Here is a 27916-nt window from a genome sequence, read left to right on the forward strand (position 1 = left end):
GTTCCTCGGCCATAGCCTTTTTCCACAAAGGATCTCTAAATGCCTCACAATAGGATAGAAGCTCAAGAAGATGATGAATAGACGTTAAAACAGAAACAAAAATGTAAGAATAACATGAGTAAACAAATTTTGGTAGCTTTATGGACTTGCGAGAACGTTTAGGATAATGAGGTGGATCCACACTCCACACTCTCAAGAGGATGCTGGTGGTTGTATTACCATCATTTACTGCATCGCCAGTGTTAATTGGCAAGAACTATAATCTGAACTAGAATTTTGTGAATAATAAGAGGTAATTGAAAATCAGTAGCTGAAGAGAAAGGATCTAAGTGAATGAGACCAGGTTGAAGCATAGTATGAGAATTAGTTGAAATTGAAAAATAGGGATCTGCTCAACAAGCTTAACATGAGGAGAAACAAATTATTTTTGAGTTGCAGGATCAAAGCAATGATATCACCTTTTGACCTATACCATAACCTAAAAAGACACAATTAGCGGACTGAAAGGAGAGTTTATCTCGTTATGTATGAAGAAGAAGAGCAAAACGAGTGGAGCCAAATACATGCAAAGAAGAATAATAAGGTGCACGACGATATAAATTTTAAAACGGCGATGAGTCTGAGTGAAGAAGAGTTGGAATTCTATTAATTAAATAAGCATCAATTAGAACTTGCCTCTCCACAGAATTTACTAGGAATGTAAACAGATAATGAAAGTGTGATGTCCCACATTGGTTGGGGAGGAGAACAAACCACCATTTATAAGAGTGTGGAAACCTTCCCCTAGTAGACGCGTTTTAAAGCCTTGAGGGGAAGTCTGAAAGGGAAAGCCCAAAGAAGATAATATCTGCTAGCGGTGGATCTGGGCCGTTACAGAAAGAGAACGATCAGTTTCAACTATAAATGTCTATACTTTCTTTCAGCCACTCCATTTTGTACGGGAGTATTTGTATAAGATGTTTGAAATATAGTGCCATCAGAAGCAAAAAGGTCATTGAAGGTATTTGAAGTATACTCTCCACCCAAATCACATAAAAAACATTTCATAGCAACAAAATGTTGACTCTTAACTAAAAAAGCTCAAAAGAATTGGAATATAGAGAGATTTAGCGACCGACGTTTTATAAGATAGACTCAAGAATAACTGAGTATAGTTCTCAATAAAGGAGATATTCAATGTGAGGAGGAATTTACCCTTCATGATGAATAATATTAAAGGAAATACTGTTTTTAAAAGGTAAAGCTGAAAATTTTGCAATTTTGCAACTACTAGAATTAGAAATACTCGAGGAAGAATGATTCAAATGGAAAGATAACAAATCACTTGTTATTTTGTTTTTTAGCTTTGTTATATGAAAGGTAAAATACGTTTACTTCAGTATGCATAAGTTTACTTAAGATTATGTCATGTATTATTCTATCTACTATAATTTATGATGTCTGAACATAATTGCACAAAGGTCGGAATTTTGTGGCTAATTTGAATGTTATCAACCGTCTTTATCTCTGAAACAATTTTGATTTACGTCTCGAAATTGTGCAGTGAATCACTTAACATGCTTAAAGTTCCATTGCATTCTTAGAGCTGGCAATACTTGTTTTCTTTTAAGGATTTGAATATTATCCCAATATAGCAGCTAGTAGCTGTTTTAGTGCGTTCGAAAATCACTTGATTTTATAAGCTAGTGCTTTGAATTTAGTGGTCTATATTTACTACGCTGTGTATCCTCCTTTTTCTTTTTCATAGTAATTCTCTTTTTAGCTTATCTTTTATGTTCTTTGCGGTGTTACATATACTTGTTTGTGCACATTCAATTTTCTATTTGATTCTCTTACATTTATTTACAAGATTCTCATCTTTTTTTTCCCGATGTGTTTGTTAGTCTCTGCTTCTTCTTTATTTGTTTTGATTTCTAGTCTTCTGTGAAGGTTGAAGTTGTGTTTGTTTAGTATCTAATTTGGTTGAAATAAACAAGGACATAGGAAACACTTAGTTCTCATGGTTTTTGTTATACCTATTTGTTTTTACATTTACCTACTTTTGCACCATTTAACAGGGTTATTGAAATTCAGTTACATTTTTTTTAATCACGTAACTCTCAACGGTAATTGATGTCTCCTCTGATCCTTGAGGTCGGAGCTTCAAATCTACTCAGTAAAAAAAGAAAAAAAAGTTTACTAAGTAAATTTAGGAGTCTTATTATTTGCACCTATTTTGCTCTTATAACAATATTGTTTTCTTATTTGCATAAATGACTCTTTCAAACTAACATAAATGACTTCAAATCTACTTTTGCACCTATTTTGCTCTTATAACAATATTGTTTTTCTTTTTTAGTCTATAGTAGAAAAAAGGAAGAAAAAAACAATATTGTCTTTTTTATGTTGTTCTTTTATTGTCTTTTTAGAGTTGAATAATAATAAAAGTTATATATAAATTGTAGTAGTCTCTAATCTTTTTTTCTAGGGGGAATACCTCTATGGATTAATATTTGCGTGTTATATTACGTTTCCATCGTTGCTTGCTGTTTTGTGTTGTTACTCGATTTATTTAATTTTTTTAAAATTATTTTTCTTTACAATATGTGGAGTGAGTGAATTGAATCTTTGATCTCTTGATTGATAGTAATAATAATCTTTGATCTCTTGATTATTTTATGTTTTATCTTAGTTTGAAAGAGTCTTGGAATATATTTATTTGAATGTCCCTTCTTTCTCAAAAAAGGGAAAAAGTTATTTTCAAGAAAAATAGTATCTTTTATTTGTTATTTCTTAAGTTAAAAAGATTTAATATCGGAAATTGCATTTATTCTGTTATTTCCCTTTGCTTGGATTCACAGTTTTTTTTTTTCATTTTAAAGTTACATTTTGTAATTTAATCCAATTACGTATTATTATTATTATTGTTTTATTTCTAAATTACCTTGAAGGGATATAGTAGCATTAAAAACATCATAACATAGTAGTAGTAATAGTAATAATCATTCTAATCACATCCATTTCAAAACTCGCCATTTACCAAAATTTAAAAAGACATTCTTAGAGCTTGGCTAAGAAAACCAAATCATCTCCTAAAAATAGAAGTAGGGCTCTGTTGTTACCTTCAGAGCAGGGTATGAACTCTTTTCCAATATTGTAATATCCTAATCTATACACCCCTAATTTTATAATTTTTATTATCCAACGCAGAGGAAGTTCTCTTTTTATTATTATCATTTCTACAGTAACAAATGTTGGCAGAGCTAATGATTCACTCAACACCCTACGCACTTGGAAGTTCAATGGCGGCGGCGGGGGCAGGGGCAACCCCACCGGTAGTTGGCCTGAAAAGAAAATTAGACGAGGACCCATTAGTAGACCAAATATGAGTTATTGAAAATAAAAAAAAACAATTGTGAATAATAAATAATAACAATAATTATGGAAATGAGGGATAGTGAAGAAACGTACAATCCGACAAAAACTTTGAATGCGTCGTAGATAACCCACTGAGCTCCAGTGAGGGTTCCAATCATGACTATGCGTAGGGGCAGCCCTCGTGTAAAGAGACCCCATACTCCAAGCTTCTTCACAGCCTGCACCAATACCGTGGGCGTTCGGCTTTTTAGTACAAGTTCAATGGAAAAACGTTATTTTATTATTATTTTTTTTCCAGAATAAATGAAGTTTGTCTTAGGTTGGTTTTAACATATAAAATGAGATTAATTTTTACAGGCCATTTATTTACCAATCCGAAAATAAAACTGTTTTTAGAAAGAATAAATTATAAAAATACCATAAAATTTTTCATTTGTTTAAAAGATATCTATTATTTTAAAAGTTGCTTAGTAACAATGACCTTAATAGAAATTTTAAAATTGGAAAGTTTAGAAGAGATTTGAATAGGTGAGTTTTAAAACTGTTTATGAAAAAGTTAGAAATAATATTATAATTTTTGAAATATTACAATTCTTGAAATAATAAAAGTATTTTTGAAATAAATGTAAAATTTAGTGATATTGGGTTATAATTTAGTCTTTCTAGAAAAATGTTTATAGAACTGTTTAGGTGGTCCAAAATACTTACGTCACCAACGGTAGCCCCTTTAGCATTGTTGAGAAAAGAGACCAGATTGTCTGCAGGGTGAGAAACTATAGCACAAGAAACTCCCGCAATATATCCACCAGCAAAGCTGACGCCCAGCTGCAAGGCGCTGCTGCATTCGTTCTTTGGCTTGGGAATGACATGCTTGTAGATGAGCTCCACCAGATTCTCAAATGTTGCAAATTTCATCATTGTATCTGCAAAAACGTAATTGTTTTCTTACTTGTCAATGTTGCAAAGAAAAAAAAAAAAAAAAAAAAGGAGATGGTCATATAATTGCAAAGGAAACACAAACTTACATGGGATCTGACGCCCCCATAGAGGAACAATACCCTTGTACAACCTGCAAGAACAAATTAGATAGTACATAAAACCCAAATGGTAAAATTAAACTTCACCTGTTGAGGATTGTGCTAATTTAGAGAATGATCACGAGTTTATAAGTGAGGAATACTAACTCCATTGGTATGAAGCCTTTTGAGGAAATCCAAAGCAAAGCCATAAGAGCTTATGTTTAAAGTGGACAATATCATATCATTGTGGAGATCCATCGTTCCTAATATGGTATCAGAACCATGTCCTAAACTTAGTCATGAAAATAGAATCCTCAAATATCGAACAAAGATTGTGAGCCTCGAAGTTGTAGTAAAAAAGTGACTAAAGTGTCGAACAAATGGTGTACTTTGTTCGAGGGCTCTAGAGAAAGGAGTCGAGCCTCGATTAAGGAGAGGCGGTTCGAGAGCTCCATAAGCCTCAGGGGAGACTTATAGTGTACTTTGTTCGAGGGGAGGATTGTTGAGGATTGTTGGGAGTGAGTCCCACCTTAGCTAATTTAGGGAATTATCATGGGTTTATAAGTGAGGAATACTAACTCTATTGGTATGAAGCTTTTTGAGAAAGCCCAAAGCAAAGCCACGAGAGCATGAGCTTATGCTCAAAGTGGACAATATCATACATACCAATGTGGAGATAAGTGATTCCTAACATCATCATCCTAAAAATTTGTAAGTTAATCGGTTAGTTGAATCCATTCATCATCCTAAAAATTGAACTTCTAAGGAATGCAGAAGATGATAGAGTGAGAACTTACCCAAGGGCACCTTCAGATCTGACGAATTTGGGAAGGCCATCAGACAGACCTCTAGCAAAACCAGGCTGAGTTTGAACTCTAACTTTAACAGCTTCAAATGGGCAAAGTGCAACATCTGCAATCACTTCAGCAGATGCAGAGCCAGCAAGATAGATCAAGGTCTTGTACTTTGCTGCATACTCTGGACCAGCTATGTCGGAATAGTATTTCTTAAAGAATTCATAGATACCATACTTGCAAGCACCCTGAGCACTGTAACCCAGAAAAGTTGGCGCCCAACCCCTGAAAAAGCCCCTGATTCCCTGCTCCTTTAGAAGAACTCCAAAACCTGATGAAATGCTCTCGTATTTCACAGGGTCAATCTGAACAAAAAGAATGTTGTTGGCATTGGCTGAATTGAATACATATGGAAATGTCGAGTATCACAGGGAAATAAAAATTGATTGATGATGAAAAGTATGTTAAAAACAGTAGAAATACAGTATTAGTATGACCAAGCCACGATTTTCAAACATTTGAGCATACTTTACTTTAACTATTCGTTGGAAAGAATAAATATCCTACTCATGTCAGCTGCTACAATGGAAAAATCAATGTTAATAAGATAACAACTGCATTTGAAAATGATGACAATCACTAAATTGCAATCTTGCCAACTGACAAAAGCAAAGTTTCAAAAACTATTAAAATTTGAAGCATATTATAAGGTGAGTGAATCCAAAAGAAAACATCAAAGTGCATGTAGTATTCAACCTATAATGATCAAGAACATCAAATATGTCATCCGATTAATTTCAGTTCAGAAGAAACGCTAGCGTATGTACAAACAAACTTAATTAAAGAACAACAAAAACATGAATTTCAAAAACTAGAAAAGGACACACATCGTGGACCTTCAACAAATATCTCAACCTGATATTAACCACCAAAGATAAACACACGGCACAATCTAGTATATTTTGAGAACTGAGAATATCAAGATGAATATAAGAAAGTAATTGACCGTTATTATTATTATTATTATTTTAATTTGAGAGAAAGCCGCCTTCATTCTTCATCATATAACTAGTTGTGCAAGAGTATGTACTAATTAAGCTAAACTCACAATAAATTAAGTGGTGATTTAACATTGATTTGGATGCCAGAGAAGACAGAGTAATTTTCTATATATGGATACATTTTGCAAAGATCGAATGGAAAACTCTAAAAAGACTCCTAAAACTATAGGATCAAGTTTCTGCAACAAACAGTTCGGTGTAGAATATGAAGAATCGTCAAACGTTGACGTTCTAGAAAAAGGAGAAAGGAGAGTTTGAATTATTACAGAGACTTCCATTCCTATACATTTACTCTTTATTTATTTTTTAAATATTCTTTTTGTATCTAATGTGAGAGACTGACACGTCCATCTCATTAGTCTTCGTTTCTTTATTTCTGTTTAAAGAAGAAAGACTACAGTGTTGAATAAGGATACAGTAAAATACATAAATCCAATTTTGTCTTACTGATTAAAATCTCAACATAGCTCTGTTGAGCGCAAATCCACTCGAACGGCAGGACAGACTAGTAAGTTTCAAATACAGAGCATCATTTCATTATGTATGTCTGCCTATTTACATGTGTTATTTAAGAGATTTCATACAGGATTCCCTCGTTGTAACATCCTCATAAATTATTTATTTATCTTACTATCATTCTGGTGCCTAAATATTTTGGTCATCCAGACACGATCAAGCATCCATACTAGAAACAAGCAAGCAATTCGATCCGATTGAAGTCACCGATCCATCAAGCAAGAAAAATATTAAAAATATATTTATATATTTATTTAGAAAAAGTTAAGTCAATTTGATAATAAACAAGTCACTCAAATTTTTCTAAATTAAAACAAACACTTCAGTAATCATACATTTCTGAGATACGTTTGTACAGATAAAAACAAATTCGCTGGAATTACTTCAGAAACTACTTTTTGTGTAAAAATTTTCCGCTACAACTAAAGAAGGCAGAACGCACCTGCATATTGCACTTGATGAGATCGAGAGGAGTGACGGCCGTGTGAGTGAGACCACAACTGAGGCTTCCACCGACGGCACAGGCAGCGTAGAAAGCGGGCGAATACATCTCCAGTTTCTTTCTCGGTTCACTCGGAGACGGAATCGCGAAGGCCTTTCTCGGTGTAGATTCGACAATCGGAGATGGCGATGGCGACGGCAATACACAAGGATCATTGGAGCGAAGCATCTTCTGGAACGGAATGGCCGAGGACGAGTAGAGGAAAGTAGGAATCAGAGAGGAACGGGTCTGAGATTCTGAGATGGCCATGGAAGAAAGAGCGAGAGAGAGAGAGAGAGAGAGAGAGAGGGAAATGCAAAATGCTTTGGTAATACAATTCAATTCAAAGATGAAGAGTTGTGGTATTTATACCTCTCCCAAATTCCCAACAAAATTTGGAAATTCTAATTTTTAATTGGTGTGAGTGAGAGACCATTTCCAAGCTTTTTCCCGCGCTTTGAAATTGTAACGAACTCCCACGTGGCAACTTCTTCAACTTTTGACTCTCACATTCCTCTCAAATTACAATTATGCCATTTACTAAGAAAATTTTCTAACTTAGCTAAAAAAAAAACAGGCTAAATTTTGTTGAATTTTATCATTTATTTAAAAAATATTTTTATTCTTTTTAAATTTACAACACTACCCTTGGCATTTCAAAACTAGCTTGAGATTAGAAATGAAAAGTCAACCTAAAATGATGTGACAATGACAGAAAAAATTGTTTCAATTAACCCTTAAAAAGACATTCTGTCTGTCTACTTTACATATAATATTCTATTAATTTTTTCTCGTTAAAGGGCAGTTTAGGTAATATAAAAATCCATAGGCATTTATTTTGATAATTTAGCTAACACGTTTTATATCATTTTTCACAATTTGACACGTCATTAAATGATACATTATTTTATTTCTTTTCGAGAGCTTAGGGGTCCAACTGATTGGGAGAGAATCAATAGATTCAGAGCAATTCATCATACAACTCTCCGAAATGATTGGGCGTAAAGCGTTTGTAGGTGACTTTTTAAGTCCACTGTCAAAGGATTTGGTTTCGTGGGAACTTTTTATCTACGGATTTCTCTATTTCACACTAGCTTTTCTCAAATGCTTCTATTATTGTATGCATCCTCGGGTTTAGGTGGACAACCCGGCAAATACACATCGACAGGAATTAACTTATCGACTCCCCGAACAATACTATAAGAATCAGTACTGAACATCCCTCCTGTAATTGTACATGCTCCTCAATAACATATTTTGGTTCCAGCATTTGCTCATATAATTTTAGAAGGAGCCATTTTCATTGTTACCATACCCGCGGTTAAAATTAAGTTTGTCTGTCTAGAACTAGATCATGGTACCAGTCCATAACGATCAAAGTATAGTGAACCTAATATGAAAAAAAAAAAACAATATTACAATATACTAAAAAAAATGGAGTAAAAATGGTCGAATAAAAAGGATTTGTTTAGAAAAGGAAAAAATAATGACGTAAAAATTACAAAATGAGAAAATATAGAGAAAAATTGCACAGGCGATGGCAATTGGGTAATTAGAGCAGCAAAGAGGGGCAGTTCATATGATAAAAATGTATGAGAATATTAAGAGCCGCCGTTGAATTCAACTAAAATTATTTTTCTTCCTTCTCAATAAAGCTTTCTCACTTTTCCACGCCTTTTGCGTTATGAGCACTACATTTCTTTTTTCTTTTCTTTTTTTTTTCTTTTTTTTTCTTTTTTTTTTTTAATTTATTTTTTTATTTATAGTTCAAAAAGCAAATAATCTAATTTTTTAAACCAATTAAATTATTGTTACCTAATAAAAATAAGATAATTGTTTCTTAGGGTTTTTTTTTTTTTTTTTTTTTTTTTTTTGTGGCGGATACATGACGACAGAACCTTTGACGACCGTGCAAATCATTCAATAACGGTAAATATATGTGATCATTGAGTTTCGAGGGTTTTGAAAAAAAAAGAATGGTAACAAACTATATTAAATCAATAATATTTTATTTGTGGGACTATGATATTGTTCATTTTGAGCATAAAGCTTCCCCAAAAGGCCTCATACAATGGAGATATTGTCCAGTTTTAGCATAAAGTTGTCTCAACCCAAAAGATCTTGTACATACAATGGAGATATTGTCCAGTTTAAGCATAAAGCTGTCTCAACCCAAAAGATCTTATACATACAATGGAGATATTGTCCAGTTTAAGCATAAAGCTGTCTCAACCCAAAAGATCTTGTACATACAATGGAGATATTGTCCAGTTTAAGCATAAAGCTGTCTCAACCCAGAAGGTCTTGTACGAATGGAGATGTATTCCTTAATATCTAATCAAATAGTAAACTGAAATTCTTTATTAAAAATTTAATGAGACGTTAAAATGATGACATTAGTGAATTAAGTTAAAACCGTATTTTTTAATTCTATCGTATTTTTTAATTCTATGAACCCTTATTTGAATTTTATTAAAAATTGAATGAGACGTTAAAATGATGACATTAGTGAATTAAGTTAAAACCGTATTTTTTAATTCTATGAACCCTTATTTCTTTTCTCAAAATCATTATTACTATTATAGAATATATATCCCGCCGAATACATAATTAAATTGGTTTGCAAAATCCTCTAGAATCAAACTGTTATTAAATTAATAAAATTGATTTTAATTATATTTTTTCAATCTCGACGAGTCGAGAAAGCCGCTATGGTGAATCAGTAGACACTGATTCTAATTATATTTTTTCAATCTCAACGAGTCGAGAAAGCCGCTATGGTGAATCGGTAGACACGCTACTATTAGGAAAGTGGAATATTTATAGAATCCTCATGAGATTCCTCTTTCTTATTCTTAAACAAGTCCCCGAGAGGGCTTAGCTTAGTTGATCCATGATTTTATATTTCGTCTTTCGTTTCCTTTTCATTTGTTTCGAGAAATATATCGATCAATTCCGATTCTTTCTTTTTCTATTGATTCTTTTCCGATCGATATGTATGGATCCATGGGCCTATGTGTCTATATAGATCCTGTTTACTTGTAAACTCATGACCATTCCCTAAATTAGCCAATATGGGACTCACTCCCAATAATCCTCAAGAATACCCTCACAAAAATATACATATCGAAGAATTTTATCTTTTTGGTTAGTTCAACCGTTGCAAAAGTGTGGAAGATCAAAATATCGACCTTTGAAATGGTACTAAATGTCATATATGTTCGGCTGCATTTCAATAGGATAATATCACGTAAAAATCGAGAAAAAAGTCAACTGTTAAGCTATTCTCGAGTTAGCAAAATAGGTATATATACCCATACAAAATTTATTCATTTATTCAATTATTCAAGATTTAATAAAATTCTTCTATATAAATATAAATAATAATAATTAAAAAAAACACACACAAGGAATGCTAGAAAAATATCAGCTAAATATATAAATATATCTATATATATATATATATATATTATTGTTATTATTATTATTTTTTATTTTTTTATTTTTTTTGCAAAACATTAAAGGGAGCAATACCTTTTTCATTTAAAATTGAATTTGAATTTAAATTAATTTATACAACAACTGATATTTTAAAAGAAAAATAAATAAATAAATAAATAAAAATAAAGGGAAGAGATCCATTACCTCCAGTTTCAGCCTTCTAGATTCTCATGCCCCTTTGCCTTTGTCCCTTGCCTTTCAAACACCTTCACTTCACAATTGTTAGCATTCACAAAACACATTGCAATGGAAAAACAAACCCTCCTTTGTTTAACAGATACAAGCAGCTCAGACAGTCCAATTCATCCAGGTTTTTTCTCTCTCCGATCTCGATTTCAATTTGGTTTCTATACTTTCAAACGGTCGATGTAACGACCCAGGCCCACCGCTAGCAGATATTGTCCTCTTTGGGCTTTTCTCTTTCGGATTTCCCCTCAAGGCTTTAAAACGCGTCTGCTAGGGGAAGGTTTCCACACACTTATAAAGGGTGTTTTGTTTAGCGTTTAGGTATCAGAGCTATTCCCTAAACTTAGTCATGTCAATAGAATCCTCAAATGCCGAACAAAAGAATTGTGAGCTTCGAAGGTATAGTCAAAAAGTGACTACAGTGTTGAACAAAGGGCTCCAAAGGAGTCGAGCCTCGATAAGGGGAGGCTCTATGTGATACTTTGTTCAAGGGGAGGAGTGTTGAGGATTGTTGGGAGGGAGTCCCACATTGACTAATTTAGGGAATGAGGCCTCTTGGGAAGCCCAAAGCAAAGCCACGAAAACTTATGCTCAAAGTGGACAATATCATACCATTACGGAGAGTCGCAATAATAATTGCATTGTAGCATAGTTAGCGATAAAAATCCCTTAACAAGTAAGAGATCATATCTATCTATCTATCTAATTTGAATTGTGATGTCCCACATTGGTTGAAGAGGAGAACAAAACACCATTTATAAATGCGTGGAAACATTCCCCTAGCAGACGCGTTTTAAAGCCTTGAGGGGAAGCCCGAAAAGGGAAGCCCAAAGATTACATTATCTACTAGTGATAGATCTGGGTCGTTATAGTCGATCTATACAGGGATGTTTGTGAAGATTCAGCCAAAACGAGGGACTAAATTGCAAATTTTAAAACCGAAACGATAACAAGTTCCAATTGTTTCAGATATAGACAAGAAAATGAAGGCCATAGTGACCCTTTTGGACGAAGATGAGCATTACCAAAACAGTAAACTAGAAATCAAATACATGCTTGAAGAGTACAACAGATCATACCATTCCTTGGCTGAAAAATATGACTATTTAAAGTTCATATTTGTTAACACTGCCTACTCCGCGTCGTCTTCGTCTTCCGATGCCGAGATATTTCGATACAATATCAGACATCCAGATATCCAATCCGCTGATGTCGATCTCCGCCTCAATGGTATCTTCGACAAGGAGTTCCTGATCAAGATAAGAGAAGAAGTAAGCAACAATAAAACGTATGGAAGAATCACGGCGTGTCCCGAGATCGATAGCGCTGAAAAAAGGATGAACAAGTTCGAAACACGAAAGGTTAGAGATTTAAATCGATCCATGGCTATTGCTAAGTGGGAGAGTAGATGTAATGAACTAAACTCACAAGTGACAATGCTCATGGAGGAAAACCTGCAGAATCAAGAGGAGTTAGCTAGGAGAAACAATCAGAAGAGAGCAGCCATTAAAGAGCTTCAGCAACAGATACATTGCCTAAAGAGTGAGAAGAGAGCTCTCCAGAGTTCCCTTAGATTCACCAAAGAAAAGTTTAAGCCATATCGCTCTCCGATATCGCGATTGGCTGAAACGATTTCGAACAAACTTCGGCGGCGAGGTTGTTCTTGACATGAACTTCAGTTGCGTAACAACGGATACGTCCATATTCGATCCGAACATACTCGATACCGTGATCTGTAATTGAAATTTATACTCAAGCTGGCTCTTTTGTGATGTATTATGAGCATTTGTTGTGCATTCAGGACATTGATGAATGAAATTAAGCAGATAACAATATGCAGAGAAGTTTTCAGCAGGTTATAAGCTTCTAGCAAAATAAGTTTTTGGAGGCAAGCATATGACACATGTAACCTTTGATCTTCCATCAAATGACAAATAGGGAATCCAATCTTTATCGTACTTCTTATGCAAACATGACGACGGGGTGTAACAGTTCAAACCCATCACTAGCAGATATTGTCTCTTTTGGCCCGTTATGTATCGTTGTCAGCCTCACGGTTTTAAAACGCGTTTACTAAGGAGAGGTTTCTATACCCTTATGAGGAATGCTTCGTTCCCCTCTCCAACCGATGAGAGATCTCACAATCCTCCCCCCTTGGGGTGCACAATCCTCCCCCCTTGGGGTGCAGCGTCCCTGTTGGCACACTGCCCATTGTCTGGCTGGATTTGATACCATTTGTAATAACTCAAGCCCACCGCTAGCAAATATTGTCCGTTTTGGCCCGTTACGTATTGCCGTCAGCCTCCTGATTTTAAAACGCGTCAGCCTCCTGATTTTAAAACGCGTCAGCCTCCTGATTTTAAAACGCGTCTACTAGAGAGAGATTTCCACACACTTATAAGAAATGCTTCGTTCCCCTCTCGATGTGAGATCTTACAATTCATCGCCCTTGGGGCCCAGCGTTCTCGCTGGCACACTGCCCAGTGTCTGGCTCTGGTATCATTTGTAACAGCCCAAGCCCACCACTAGCAGATATTGTCCGTTTTGGCCCGTTACATATTGTCATCAGCCTCACGGTTTTAAAACGCGTCTACTAGAGAGAGGTTTCCACACGCTTATAAGGAATGCTTTATTTCCCTCTCCAATGTGAGATCTTATAATCCATCCCCTTGAGGTCCAGCGTCCTCGCTGGCACACTGCCCGATACCATTTGTAACAGCTCAAGCCCACCGCTAGCAGATATTATCCATTTTGGTCTGTTATGTATCGACGTCAGCCTCACGGTTTTAAAATGCGTCTACTAGATAGAGGTTTCCACACCCTTGTAAGAAATGTTTCATTCCCCTTTCCAACCTACGTGGGACCTCACAATCAAACACCTTCCTAGAAACCAAAGGATGCCCACATTTTGCATACCATCCATCAATGTGTTTCCAACTCCAACGCTCCCATCAAAGCCTTTCTTTACCACAAAGCCATGGATTCCATCCGTGATCCCCCTACCCGACACTTGAGAACAAGCGGATAAAACTGAAACCATGACGACTGAGTCGAGAGGAACATTGTTGCCATCTTCAATCTGTGTTTCCTCCTCCAGAAAACATGATAAGAGTCTTAAATTAAACTCTACGAGTGAATAGAAGTTCAAATTCACTTAATCTATCAACTTAAGCTTTAAAACACAGCATTACCTAGTAATCATTGACGTCCAAGAGACCAGATTTCGAAGGGGAATTTCGTCGAACAGTTCTCGTGCATCCTTCAACTCGCCACATTTCGAGTACATACCGATAGAGCAGATGACACAAAAAGATCAGTCTCAAAGCCGAAGACAAACACTTGCTGGTGAGCCTGCCTGCCGGAGACGAGATCGCACAGAGCCGAACAGGACTTGATGGCGCAGGGGAATTGGAGCGTGTAGGGGCTGAGGGCAAGCTTTCGCATGGCGGAGAAGGCGCGAAGGGCTTCAACGGAATCGCCACTGCGAGCCAAATCGGCGATGACTGAGTTTCATGAATGGACATTGGATTTATCAACGTATTTGTTGAACCACGCTGCGAGATTGGGATTGGAGTTGCTTGAAAATCGGCGCCAACAGAGATTTTAGAAGGAGGCACCTCACCATAATATTTTTTTTATTATAAACTCATAATCATTCTCTAAATTAACTTATATCCAACCGTTCATAATTAGGGTTGGTACCAATGGAGATAATATTTTTTTATTATAAACTCATGATCGTTCTCTAAATTAACCGATGTAGGACTTTCATCCAACGCGTTCATAATTATTTATAGAAGAAGCTTTCTTGGCTTGGTTCGTCCTATTCACGACCAATGAATATTGAATTCTCTTTCAGATAGACCCTTTCAGATAGACCCTGAAAGGAGAATGAAGGTTGGAATTGTTAGATAAACACAACCCTCAACAAAAGTATGATATAAACACAACCCTCAAAATGGTATGATACTGTCCACTTTGAGTACAAGCTCTCGTGGCTTTGCTGGCTTCCCTAAAACGTCTCATCCCAATAGAAAGAATACTATTTGATTATAAACCCCGCTTTGGGCTTCCCCAAAAGGTCTCATCCCAATAGAGAGAGTATTATTTGATTATAAATTAGCCGACATGTGACTTTCATCCAACAGGATTGATTATAAATTAGCCGACATGTGACACATTCTAATTATTTTATTATGAAGCAAACCACAAGCAATTCATCCTATTCAAATATTTCCCGACCAATAAACACTAGCTGGAATGCAAACAAGCTTCCATAATTGAATTTGTACCACATTTTTTGAACGTCTAGTGCCAAAGTCATTAAATCAGTAGTAAGTCACTAATCCGTTATTTTTTTTATGAAATTGTTAATATTTGTTTAAAAAATACCTTAAAAAAAGCTTATTTTAAAAAAAAATTATTATTAATATTCTTAATTTTTGTCACTGTAATAAATGTTTTAGCAGCCAATGAAGAAGAAACTGCTAATACACAAAGATTCATGGGATTTATGGTAAAGAATCTAAGACCCAAGAACAAGAACAAACAACAAAAATGTACTTTTAAGGCAACAGGAGCTATTGCTTACACTTAACAATGTCTGCAGCAAATGATGATAAAAAGAACAAAACCAAGCAGATTTCCCATCCAAATCCATCGCTCAGCTCCAAGTGAATAATCTCGAGCACCGATACCGATACCGATACCGACCTGCATTTGCAAAAACATCGAGCGTGTGTAATCATATAAGATCAATGATAAATGGTAGATATCAAAAGAATCACTTGATACAGTATTCTGTGTGAGGATGCTAATGGTTTTACAACAGGAATGCAGGAATGTTGCCTGCTAGAAAAGTTCATTCCAAGAATTATATAAATGGAAGATTTGGTCAATATGTAAGAACAGATCATCCTACAGCGATCGATCGATTGAATCGAACGCTAGAGAAGCCTGAGGTGTGCGGTATCGTTCATCGTTTTTATCTGCCAGCCCGACTTTAGTGAATGTTGTAAAACAGTCACAGATGAATCATCTATGCAGAACTTGTGCAGCATTGCCAAGCTGCATTCTAGGAGGCCTGTGAGGAGACATTTAATTGGAATTGAATGAGTGAAGATGCCGATACACGTCGTACATGATGACGAGTTTCTGATACTTAGAGGGGCATCCCGAGGGGAGATCTCGTCTTCAGCTTCGTGTTCTTCAGTGGTAGTCACGGTTTGTAGCCTGCTCTTGCCCGACTTCTTCCTCACGATCCCATGTCGCTGCCTGTGAGGCAAGTCCCAATGTGGGGATGATTGGAGAGAATGTGCAACTCGATCGTGAATTGAATTGGTTAGTTCGTGCGACATTTGAAGCGTCTCATTGGGACGGATTGCAACGTCTGATCTCAGCTTTTCAGGAAGCTCCAAGATGGTTGCGTTCAGAAAATGAACCATACGGAACTCGACCTGCCTTAACGATTCTCCAGCTGGTGCAGCGAAGTCGGGTTGAATTCTATCAATGAAGCTCAACGTTTCAGGCGTATATATATCGGACCGGAGGCAATGTTCCCAGTGTCCATGACTCATCTCTGTAAGGGCATCTGCCTTTTGTATTTGTTCCTCTGAAAAATTCATTTCCTGCAAGTTCATTGCATAGATGGTTTACAAAATTGAAGAACAATGCAGAAAAAAGGATCAAACCCCGGCATTAACCGATGAATCATCGACGCCATCGACCCGTTTCAATCAAAATTTCAACCATTGTAATCCAACTTCAACAGAACAAATCATCCATACCCCTCAAGAATGCAACAAAGAACATCATCTGATTATCATCATAGTTGAAATAATACGGCTAAGATCAGTAGCATTCAATACTTGTTGGTTCTATAAACTTCATGGATTCTAAATTGGCTTCAAAGTTATCCATCAAATTCAAAGATGAACAAGAGATGAACAAACGAAGTTGCATAGATTCAATCACAAGTTAAAACAGAATTGGATGTCTCAGAGGACTTTTAACAAACAGTTTGTGAGCATAACGCGATGGAATCATTACCTGACAGACTGAAGCGGCCATCGATCGGGCCCGATCCAAGGGAGACGAAAACACGGCATTGAAACGAACCCCCTGAGATTTCAAGAACACAGCCAACGCTCTTGCCTGCCGCTTACCTTTCGGCGTCAAAGCCGCCTCAGGGCACCGTCCGCCGACCAAGTCCGATGTCAAATTCAATTCGTACTCCCCATGGCTGATCAGAAAAACCTCCATGACCACTCGATCGTCGTCAATCGAACTCGACGAGAAGCTCCGTGTGAACACCGGGGGCGGAGGAAGCTGTGGCGGCGGCGCTAGAACATTATACGGATCCCAAACCTTGATCACCGGCCCCAATCGAGGCGTACCAAGGGACGACAGTTGAGGAGACAAGGGCGACGCCAATGCGTGACATGGTAGCATCTCTGGCTCCTGCTCCAGAACCTTCTTCACCAAATAGTTCTCCAACTCGCCGCTAGCCGGCTCGACATTATCATCACCATCCTCCTCCTCCTCCTCCTCCTCCTCCCGTTCCTCCGCTACTTGCCCGGACTGAGCCGATCCCATTGCAGCAAAATCAACCCAAAAACCCTATCTATATCACCGATTTCCTCACTGAAAATGCTCATGATAGAACATCGGGGAGCAAGAATTCTGCATAATGCAACGTAAATTTGGATAAAAACGAATCAAGAGCTCCTGTGTCGTTGTTCCGGTGGGGCGTTGGTGGGCAGATCTAGAGAATAAGGGAACAGATCTGATCGGAGATGGGCCGCTGGGGGAGTGGGCAAAGCGGTATTACAGGATTACAGTTTTTCAATTTGATGATTGTTTTGCTTTTCTTTTCTTTTCACATGATCCGTTTCGTACAAAACAATTGAAAACTTCACGTTTCTCTGTTGTATACAAAAGAGACGAACACTTTTAAGCTTACGCTTCTGCCCAAACCAACAGTCAACACAGTAAAAATAAAACTAACGGTAAAATTCGCTGCGGTAAAAGTAACTTTTCGGCCCTCCTCTCACCGTTATATCAATTAATTTTGAAAATTTTACCATAATTGAGTCAAAAACACTATATTCTACTTTGTCCAGAATAATGTCCGGTTGAAAACAACTTTGTTAGATGATGAAAGTCCGAAAATAATTTAGAAAATGATCATGAGTTTATAATCAAATAATAATACTCTCTTCGTTGGTTTGAAGACTTTTGGGAAGTTCAAAACAAAGTCACGAGAGCTTATACTCAAAGTGGAAAATATCATGTCATTGGAGAGAGTCGTGTTCGTCTAATATGGTATCAGAGTGATGTCCTAAACTTAGTCGTGTTAATAGATTGGTAAATTTTCAAATGTCGAACAAAGGACTCCAAAAGAAACAGAGTCGGCCTCCTCGAAGGCATAGTAAACAATGACTAAGACTCCAAAAGAAAAAGGAGTCGAGCCTCGATTAAGAGGAGGCGTCGTACTTTATAGGAGGGGAGGTGTTGGATGATGAAAGTCCCACCTCGACTAATTTAGGGAATGATCATGGGTTTATAATCAAAGAATACTCTCTTCATTGGTTTGAGGACTTTCGGGAAGTCAAAAACAAAGTCACGAGAGCTTATACTCAAAGTGGAAAATATCATACCATTGTAGAGAGCTTATACTCACGAGAGCTTGACTATGAATATCTGACTAGGATGAACGGCTCAATGGTTCACTTCATAACAAAATAATTAGAATTAAGCTCGTTGAATTAGGATGTGTATTATCATTATAAAGAATATTTCAATGGAGAAAATGCAAAGAAGGCCCCTTTTCGGGAGAGTTCCAGCCATCAATGAGAATACTACTCTAGAACAGCTAGAATTCTAACCTTGAGTCATGACCGATGGGCCAATGGACAGTCTTAGGTAGATAGTTTCTATGGGGCGTAGGTCTCCCAAAAGGTAACGAAGGCGTGTAAAGGTTTTCTCGAACCAGATAGAGATTGACCCTCAAGTGAAAAGGCATAAGGGAGCTTGATTGCAATACCCACCCATCGAGCAGGTACGGAAGTCGACCTTAGTGATCCAACGGTGCTGAGTGGAAGGGCCGTCGTTCAACGTTTAAAAGCTACTCTAGAGATAACATGCTGATCTTCCTCAAAAGCTCACAGACACTTCGATATTGTCTCTTCCCAATCAATTATTCATTATTATAATTGACACAACAAGTATTTCCTTTGACATATGTTTATTTTTAAATTATATATATATACCGATTAAATATTTAAAGAAAAAAAAAAAAAAAAAAAAAAAAACTAAAAGCCATGTGTGATTGTAGTTGATTTGACGTGGATTGGATTATGAGAGAATTGGGCTGGGCTGGGCCGGCCCAAAAGGGAGAAGGTAGGGTAGGGATGGTGGTGTAGGAGTGGGGCAAACGCAGTCGTTTTGCAGCACATGGAGAGGATTATCCAGCCAGCGTTACACAGCTTGGAACCGCCAGGTTTTGGGTTTCACAGATCGAATGCATGTCTCGTGTTCGCCACGTGGCTGCATTATACATATTATCCACACTCTCCCCCTTAACATGTGATGGAGAATCATTTTTTTTATTTATTAATATTTTACTTAAATATCAATTATTGTTTTCTTGTTCTAAAATTTTCATAAATATGTAAAATAAAAGTATTATTTTTTCTGTGTTTCTATTTATAAAATAAATATTAATATTTTAATTAAATATAACATAAATAATATTTTTATTCTATTTTTTTATTAAAAAAAAACTTTACAATTTAATAAATTAATAAATCTATAATTATTTTTTAAAAAATTATATTCATTCATAATTTCACCGATCAAGCATTTATATCTCACAACACATCACTAACATAGTAACAAACGTCAAATATTATTAATTTTTATAATAATCTTAGAAGTAGGGCAGGATTTGGTTGGATTGTAACTCTTGTTTTTGGGTTGGTCGAATTGACCTAATAAAAAAATTTCAACCCGAGAATTTGAACTTTCAATTTTTCAACAGTTCAACCCAGCCCAACTAAAAAAATTAACCCAACAAAATCTTGGTGGGTTAGGTTAGGTAGTATGGACTGATCGTGTTATCAAGCCATATGAACACTCATAAAGTATATATTTTTTATAACAATTACTCTAAAAGCGTTTTACAAACTAGTTTTATGTCATCTTATACACAATAGCTTAGTGCAAACCCCATTTCGAAATAATGCTCCGAACACTTCTAGACACAGTCTAAATTGATGGCTATGGTATACTAAACGTGTAGCCAATTTAAGAGGTTCTCGAAGATGATTCTAGAAGTTTATATAGTATAATTGTAACACGTCGTAATCGATAGCAAACTTTGTTGACTCGAGAGTTGGAGGAAGAAAAAGGGAAATGAATAGTGAAAATACAAAAAAAAAAATAAAAAATAAATAAAAGGTTTGAGAGTTCAAATTTGTTAGAAGAGGGCGGTGAATTTGGGAGAAGGAAAGGGAATCACGAGAAACTTGGGATTTCTTTTACAAAATTTATTCCAAACTTTGCCTCTCATCTCCTCCATTATTTATTTACTTTTCCAATTTGCAATTAATGTGGCGTGGTTCCAATGGCATTGCAAAATAATAATAAATAAATAAATAAATAAATAAATAAATAATAATATTAGATTTATGTTGTATAATTCGGAATCCGAGACCCACGAAGCTAGTAGATATTTTAAGTTGTTAGCTAAATGGAGTCGAAATAAGAAGGTGAGGTTGTATGTACTATGACGAAGGGTGATTTGGAGGTCAAAAGGGTGAAGCCGAAGAGTAATCAATCGGCTCCGTATGTAGCTACCATGACGATTGCCCCTGTTGTGTTAAAGCCAGCAATGGCTGTGGAAAAGAACAATAGAGAATTTCAAAAACCATTGAAAAGAAAGGTTTGAGGTTGTTAAACGCTCTGATATCATGAGAATATTTGCAAATATCTATATATTTGTCTTATAATAAAATATCAAATATGATATATATGATAAACTATAATTTAATACTAAATATCTTTAACAAAGTATATATATATATATAATTTGTCCGGATGAAAATTGAAATAGTTATATAAACTAATTACAAAAATAATGCATCAAAAAATTGAAAATAATTAAATAATTATCGAATGAGGCTTAAATTTTAAAGTTTATATACAATTGATCTTTGAATTTTAAATGTATTCTATCTCGTCTTTAAAGTTTTATCTTGTATTTTTTATATATATATATATATATATATATATATATATATATATATATATTTATTTATTTATTTATTTATTTATATATTTTAATGGGTGGTTCTATCATATATTAAATTCAATTAAATTTTTTTATGTATAATATAACTCTAAATTTTCAATTATGACCTTAATTATTAATTAGAATCCTATAAGTTAATTCACGCGTAATTAAAGTTTCGAATTCGAATGGTTATTTTTATTAGAATGATTTTTTTTTTTACAGAAAAATTAATATTAACTCCATAGTTTAATTTTTTTTATTTTTTATGTAATGCTATAAATTAAAAATGTTTTTGAGTCTTGTTTTTTTATTTTTTTTATTTTTATTTTTATTTTTTATAATAATTATTTGAAGAAAAAGAAAGCGCGTAGGATGGTGACGGTTAAGTACATATATATTTAAAAAGGGTACGAAGTAAATAAATATGACAATAAAAAATATTATTAATTTAATTTAATTTTCTTCATTTTCTATTTATTCATAGGACGACAATTTAAGTGACAAAATTTAAAATTCTAAGAGAGTTTGTACGAGGTAGTGTTTTTAATTTTAATGAATTTGGTTTTTTTTTTTTTTTTATAAATCCAACAATTTAAGAAGTTCGAAAACTCCTTATATTTTTTTGTCGGATAAACCCGACCAACACGGAAATTGAGTTACAATCCAATAACCCAACCCTATTATATCCTACTTTTAAGATTAGTATGTCTGACGTTTGTAATTGATGTTCGTGATGCATTATGATTCGTAAATGTTTGATAGTTCAGTTATATGACATTTTAGTTATTACTATTATTTTTTAAATAATTAAAAAATAACTCGATAATTCAACTCGAAGATAGAAAATTGGGTTGTGTTGTGAGCTGACCCAATCAACTTGAAATTTCCCGTATCTAAAAGATTTTCCCAACCCAACTAAAAAAAATAATGGGTTGGGTTGAGTTGTGAACTCTATTCGGGTTGCTCGAGTCACCAACAAAAACCTGACTACCGATGAAAGCAAAAACTATCATACACCCTCATATTGAGATGACAAGAATAGTAAAAACCTGACTACGGATGAAAGCAAGTAAAAGGAATGGATAACACGCTTTGGACAAGAATTGTAACAGCCTAAGTCCATTGCTAGTAGATATTGTTCATTTTGGCCCATTATGTATCGTCGTCAGTCTCACGATTTTAAAATGCGTCTACTATGGAGAAGGTCTAGCTCTACTCTAACTAGTGTCTCGCATCATCCAATGATTGACTCTGATACTATTTGTAACAACTCAAGCCCAATGCTAGTAAATATTGTCCGCTTTAGCCTGTCAGCTTCACGGTTTTAAAACGCGTCTACTAGGAAGAGGTTTTCACACCCATATAAGAAATGTTTTTAGTTTCCCTCCTCAATCAATGTAGGATCTCATAATTTGACCGTGATATCTGACACACGACCACATGCAACACGTTTTGGACAAGCATGATCGTGACATTGGGTACATGCCCCATACCAACTAGGGAACTTGGCACTTCTTTCTTTTATTGGGTGACTCGTTTCCTTCCATGCTTCCCCTGTGTTTATCTTTGCCTCGTCTTTGATTTTCTCTGTATTTTATTCTTGTCTTTATAGTCCAATTATATCCATAACGTTAAGTCTTAAACTCTAAAAAGTTTGGAGAATATTCTTAAATTAAAAAAAAAAAATAATAAATAATAAAATAAAAGGTTAAAGGGTTAAAAAATATCCAAAATAAATGGTTTCATTAATATTTTAAAACTTTTTTTATATCACTTCAAAAATACTTTTTATATTTTTTAAAAATTGTAAGAATTTTTAATTTTTATTTTTTTTTAATTTTTTTTATGAAGGTAATAGTTACATTTTGCATGTTTAAAAAATACCCTTAACCTTTAAAAAATAAAAAAGAAAACTTGGAACTTTGAAAAAAAAAAAAAACCTTTAATTTTAGATGAAAATCGTTAATAGTTTGTCTCAAAAATACGTTTCAACTTAAATTATTAATATTATTAGATTTTCTTTTAAAATTAAAAAAAATATTTTAAAACTAAAAAAAAACCTTTAGTTTAAAAAAAAAAACTAAAAATATCCTATCAAGTTTAAAAAATACTCATAAGATTTTAAAAATAACATAATTTTTTGTAAAGATAATCTATGAAGTGTCGAGGCTAAGCAAAGCCATGAGAGTTTATGCTCAAAGTGGGCAATATCATACTATTGTGGAGAGTCGTAATTCTCGGTAGAAAAATATTTAAACATTTTTTAATAAAGCTATTTATAAAATTTTATTAATAAGTTTTAAAAAATATAATATTAATATATATATATATATATATATATATATTTTTGGAAATTATGGAAACTTTTTAAATTTAATGGTATTTTCAATAAAGTAAGTAAAAATATTTTTTAGATTTTTTTAAAGATTAGATATTATTAAAATTTCTCAAAATTTGTAAGGGTAAAGTATAAAATTTTAAGAGTTATTTATTCATTTATTAATAAGTGAAAACTTAAAATTTTATTGTGCAATTTATAGATAAATTAGTTAAAAAAAATTTATAAATATAAATTGCGATTTTACATATAAAATTGAAATTAAAAAAATAAAATAAATAAATATAATCTTAAAACGGAACAGACAAGGAAACGGCTAGGGAGAGAGACCACACATTGGCGGTCTTCTCCTTTTCTCTGATACGTAACGTTCAAACTTGGGAATATATTTCTGTTCATTTTCTTCTCCCCAAAACCCATTCCCCTTTTTCCCTCTCTGTAACTGCCTCCTTCCTTCTCTCTCTCTCTGCAACTCTCTCCGCCCAGATGCTTCCCAAATCCACCGGAATCCTTTGGCTCGACGGCGACCATGACGACGCCGCTTCCTGGACCAGAGCCACTGACGACCACTACGACGATATCGCCATTGCCGGCTCCATTTCTTCCTTCAAATCCATGCTCGAACCTGACTGTTTCATTAACTCTTCTTCTGCTCCTCTCAACTCCTCTCTCCATCGTTTCAATCCCACTGATAACTTCCTCTCTTCCTGCTCTCCCTCCCAACCTTTTGCTCTCGATCCTTCCCAGTCTATGTTGCCTTCTCACAAATCCTGTTTCTCTTCTCTTCTTAATGTTGTTTGCGGCAGTAATTTCGATAATGCCTATGATTTTGGCGGCGATACTGCTTTGTTTGGATCTTACCAGGGGAATCAAGCTTCCAATCCCTCTGTTTTCATGGGATTCACTGGCGTTTCTCCTCTTCCTCAAATCGGTAATCAGTCGCTTAGCTTAAATCATTCTGAGTTTCCGGTTGCTGATAACCCTCCCGCTTTCGGCGATGGATTTAATCCGGCGGCTGCGTTTGAGAGCTTCGATGGCTGCGGGAATGCTCTGTTTCAGAATAGGCCTAAGGTTTTGAGACCTCTTGAAGTGCTCCCGCAAGTCGGTGCTCAGCCGACGCTGTTTCAGAAGCGAGCGGCGCACCGAGTTGTCTCTCCCGGAGCTGATAAACTTGAGAATCTGGAGGTTTCGGGTTTGAAATTTGGAGAAGGCTCAACGTGGACGGCGGATTTGGAGAATCTGAGTAAGAACAACGGCGATGAGGACGGTGAGGATGGTAGCGTGGATGTTTCTCGGTTTAATTACGACTCCGATGAAGGCAATGAGTATAACAAGCAAGAGGACAATGTTAATGCTAAAAACTGCGGAAGCAATTCCAATGCCAACAGCACTGTAACCGGCGGCGACCAGAAAGGGAAGAAGAAGGGGATGCCGGCGAAGAATCTCATGGCGGAGCGACGGCGGAGAAAGAAGCTGAATGATAGACTTTACATGCTTAGGTCCGTCGTACCCAAAATAAGCAAGGTACGAATTCAAGCTTTTCCTCTCGATTCCATGGCGGAGAGATCTTGAACCACTGGTCTTTCTTGATGAATTGGGCAATAAATCTATATTTTCCTTTTCTTGTGTTCACAGATGGATAGAGCTTCAATCCTTGGAGACGCCATAGACTACTTGAAGGAGCTTCTTCAAAGGATAAATGATCTCCATAATGAACTTGAATCGACTCCTTCTGGTTCTTTGCTGCAACCTTCTGCAAGCTTTCACCCTTTGACGCCAACGCTGCCAACGCTTCCCTGTCGTGTCAAGGAGGAGCTGTGTCCAAGCTCCTTGTGCAGCCCCAAAAATCAGCCTGCCAGGGTAACTTTTCAACCAACTTTATTCTTTTCTGCGTTCCATCTTGTTTCTTTTTGTATTTGGTTGTACTTTTGTGCTTTTTATTCATGCAGCTAGAATTCTTTTTCGTTTTGTTTGCTCTTGAACTTCCTCCACAAGTGTCTAGCATGAACTCTGAGATTTTTGGTTCTTGAGAGCCAAGTGCTTACAATGCTCCTCCTTACCTTAGTAATGTTAATGAGTGGATTTGCGAATTTCGGGTTGTTTCAGTTGAACCGTTCATCAAATAATGAGTCCCAGTGATCTGTTTGTTACTTGTATTGGACGTGCTCATGGATGAAGTAACATGGGTAATGATACTGTAACAGCTCAAGCCCACTGCTAACATATATTGTCTGCTTTTGCCCGTTATGTATTGCCGTCGGCCTCATGGTTTTAAAACGCGTCTGCTAGGAAGAGGTTTCCACATCTTTATAAGGAATTCTTTGTTATACTCTCCAACTGATGTGGGATATCACAATCCACCTCATTTGGGGGTCTAGCTTCGCACACTGCCCCAATGTTTCGTTCCCCTCTCCCACTGATGTGGGATCTCACAATCCACCCTCCTTATGATATTCATCGAGGACGAGTGTCATCGAGAACGTTGGACTCCGAAGGGGGTGGATTGTGAAATCCCACGTCGGTTGGAGAGAGAAACGGAGCATTTTTTATTAAGGTGTGGAAACCTCTCCCTAGCATATGTGTTTTAAAAACCTTGAGGGGAAACCCGAAAGGGAAAATTCACTAGCGGTGGACTTGGGCCGTTACAGCTACTCTAAAGAGTCATACGAAACATGTGCTTAATTGTGCATGGTCCGTAGTTTTTAAACTAGCAATATCATGTGAGTGACAGTCAGCTTCATCTTATTGTTGTAGGCTGCCAAAAATATGATAAAATTAAGTAGATTTGTTGGACAGACCTTACAATTCTTGTTGGTTCTAATGATATTGATGGCGTTCATACTTTTTTTTTTTTTAATCATCTTACTTCTGTTGATAGAAGTCGGTTCGACGAGATACCAATCATCAGACATGAAAACTCGAGCACAGTTTCTGTGAATTTTTGGTTTCATTCTCGAACATTTATGGGATTTCGTTGCATTTTCTTGTGTGTGTTGGATGATGAAAGTCCCACATCGGCTAATTTAGGGAATGTTAATGGGTTTATAATAAAAAAATACTCTCTCCATTGGGATAAGGCCTTTCGGGAGAGCCCAAAGCAAAGCCATGAGAGCTTATGCTCAAAGTGGACAATATCATACCATTGTGGAGAGTCGTGTTCGTTTAACGTGTGCTTATGTGCATATTCGATGAAGATGTGCTTCAAATCCTGATTGGTAACGTGCTTAAACAGGTCGAAGTCCGAGTCAGAGAAGGCAGAGCTGTCAATATTCACATGTTTTGTTCTTGCAAGCCCGGTCTCTTGCTATCCACCATGAGGGCTCTGGATAGCCTCGGCTTGGATATCCAACAAGCTGTAATCAGCTGTTTCAATGGATTTGCTTTGGACGTGTTTCGAGCTGAGGTTCGCACTCGTTTCCTTTTCGTTTTCCCGAATCGACGTTTACGATCTAATATCGTTCAACAAGTTTTGTTGGCACTAACCATTTTGCTGTTTGATTTCTTCCAGCAATCCAAGGAAGGTCAGGAGATCATACCTGAGCAAATAAAAGCAGTGCTGTTGGAATCAGCTGGCTTACATGGTGTTATGTAGCTGAAGCTGTTATCAAATGCAGCCCTTCATTGATGGATGGAACAATTCATCGACGAACTCTGTAAATCCAACGACATTCAGCTCCGTCTTATTCTCGAAGGCGTGCTCGTGAACATCATCGACAAGTAGGTCGCCTAATATCTCTTATGGTTTTAGTTCTTTTTCTTACCAATCTAGTTTTCAGAACATACTGCAAGATCAACCTCAAGTGTTTGTTTCACTTCATTTGGTTGAGTTCTTTTTGCAATAAGATTTTCTTCTGAAATGTAGTTTCCTTCTGCTAATGCCTTTATCAGTCTCCCATTAACTGGCCTAAGATCCTCATCATAAATTCCACAGCCTTCCCGATAGTTTCCTCGAGTTATCTTGAGAACCAAATGTAGTAGAGATCGAACTGATGTCCGATAAGATTAGTTGATCATAGAAAAGAGTAAATATATAAGCATCGAGAATTATGAAAAGTGGAATATAGAACTTGTGATATATCCTAACGAACCGTTGTCCCATGAGAATAGTTGAATATTGAAAACAAAAGGGATCAATATTTAAGGCCTGAGAATTCTAAAAAGCAAGTTACCGAACATGTGATATGATCCAACCAAATGTAGGAGAATCAAACTGTTGTCGGGTGAGAATAGTTGAATATAAAATGAAAGGGATAAATAAAGGGTTGAGAATCCTAAAAAGTGGGTTACCGAACCTGTGATATGACCTAACTAAATGTAGTAGAATGAAACCGTTGTCCCATGAGAATAGTTGAATATAGGAAACAAAAGG

General features: G+C 35.8%; 4 protein-coding genes and 1 long non-coding RNA gene across 6 annotated transcripts; 2 read left to right on the forward strand and 3 right to left on the reverse strand.

The window, feature by feature from the left end:
* Positions 1-2972: 2972 nt before the first annotated feature.
* Positions 2973-7568, reverse strand: LOC111792162 (mitochondrial phosphate carrier protein 3, mitochondrial). Its single transcript, XM_023673497.2, has 6 exons — positions 7190-7568; positions 5174-5535; positions 4383-4426; positions 4066-4280; positions 3451-3575; positions 2973-3323 (listed from the first exon to the last, which is right to left on the reverse strand). The coding sequence occupies exons 1-6, from the start codon at positions 7496-7498 to the stop codon at positions 3263-3265; spliced, it is 1116 nt and encodes a 371-aa protein (XP_023529265.2). The 5' UTR covers positions 7499-7568; the 3' UTR covers positions 2973-3262.
* A 3355-nt stretch (positions 7569-10923) lies between these two features.
* On the forward strand, positions 10924-12769 carry LOC111792164 (uncharacterized). Its single transcript, XM_023673499.2, has 2 exons — positions 10924-11039; positions 11885-12769. The coding sequence occupies exons 1-2, from the start codon at positions 10976-10978 to the stop codon at positions 12580-12582; spliced, it is 762 nt and encodes a 253-aa protein (XP_023529267.2). The 5' UTR covers positions 10924-10975; the 3' UTR covers positions 12583-12769.
* Positions 11900-14527, reverse strand: LOC147792780 (uncharacterized). Of its 2 annotated transcripts, none has more exons than XR_015420775.1 (3): positions 14107-14527; positions 12344-13994; positions 11900-12165 (listed from the first exon to the last, which is right to left on the reverse strand). It is a non-coding gene; the product is annotated as an uncharacterized LOC147792780 (long non-coding RNA). The 2 variants fall into 2 exon arrangements; XR_015420774.1 differs by having other exon boundaries at positions 12344-14006.
* Positions 14528-15456: 929 nt separating this feature from the next.
* MEF14 (Phosphoglycerate mutase family protein) lies at positions 15457-17826 on the reverse strand. The gene is made up of 2 exons (XM_023673496.2): positions 16964-17826; positions 15457-16542 (listed from the first exon to the last, which is right to left on the reverse strand). The coding sequence occupies exons 1-2, from the start codon at positions 17507-17509 to the stop codon at positions 15862-15864; spliced, it is 1227 nt and encodes a 408-aa protein (XP_023529264.2). The 5' UTR covers positions 17510-17826; the 3' UTR covers positions 15457-15861.
* Positions 17827-23868: 6042 nt separating this feature from the next.
* On the forward strand, positions 23869-27423 carry ICE1 (basic helix-loop-helix (bHLH) DNA-binding superfamily protein). Its single transcript, XM_023673733.2, has 4 exons — positions 23869-25071; positions 25183-25407; positions 26780-26950; positions 27056-27423. Exons 1-4 carry the CDS (start codon positions 24034-24036, stop codon positions 27137-27139), a joined length of 1518 nt encoding a protein of 505 aa, XP_023529501.2. The 5' UTR covers positions 23869-24033; the 3' UTR covers positions 27140-27423.
* The last annotated feature ends 493 nt before the right edge of the window (positions 27424-27916 follow it).

This window comes from Cucurbita pepo, chromosome 4 (genome assembly GCF_057944985.1).
Source record: "Cucurbita pepo subsp. pepo isolate OVF chromosome 4, ASM5794498v1, whole genome shotgun sequence".
NCBI lineage: Eukaryota > Viridiplantae > Streptophyta > Magnoliopsida > Cucurbitales > Cucurbitaceae > Cucurbita > Cucurbita pepo.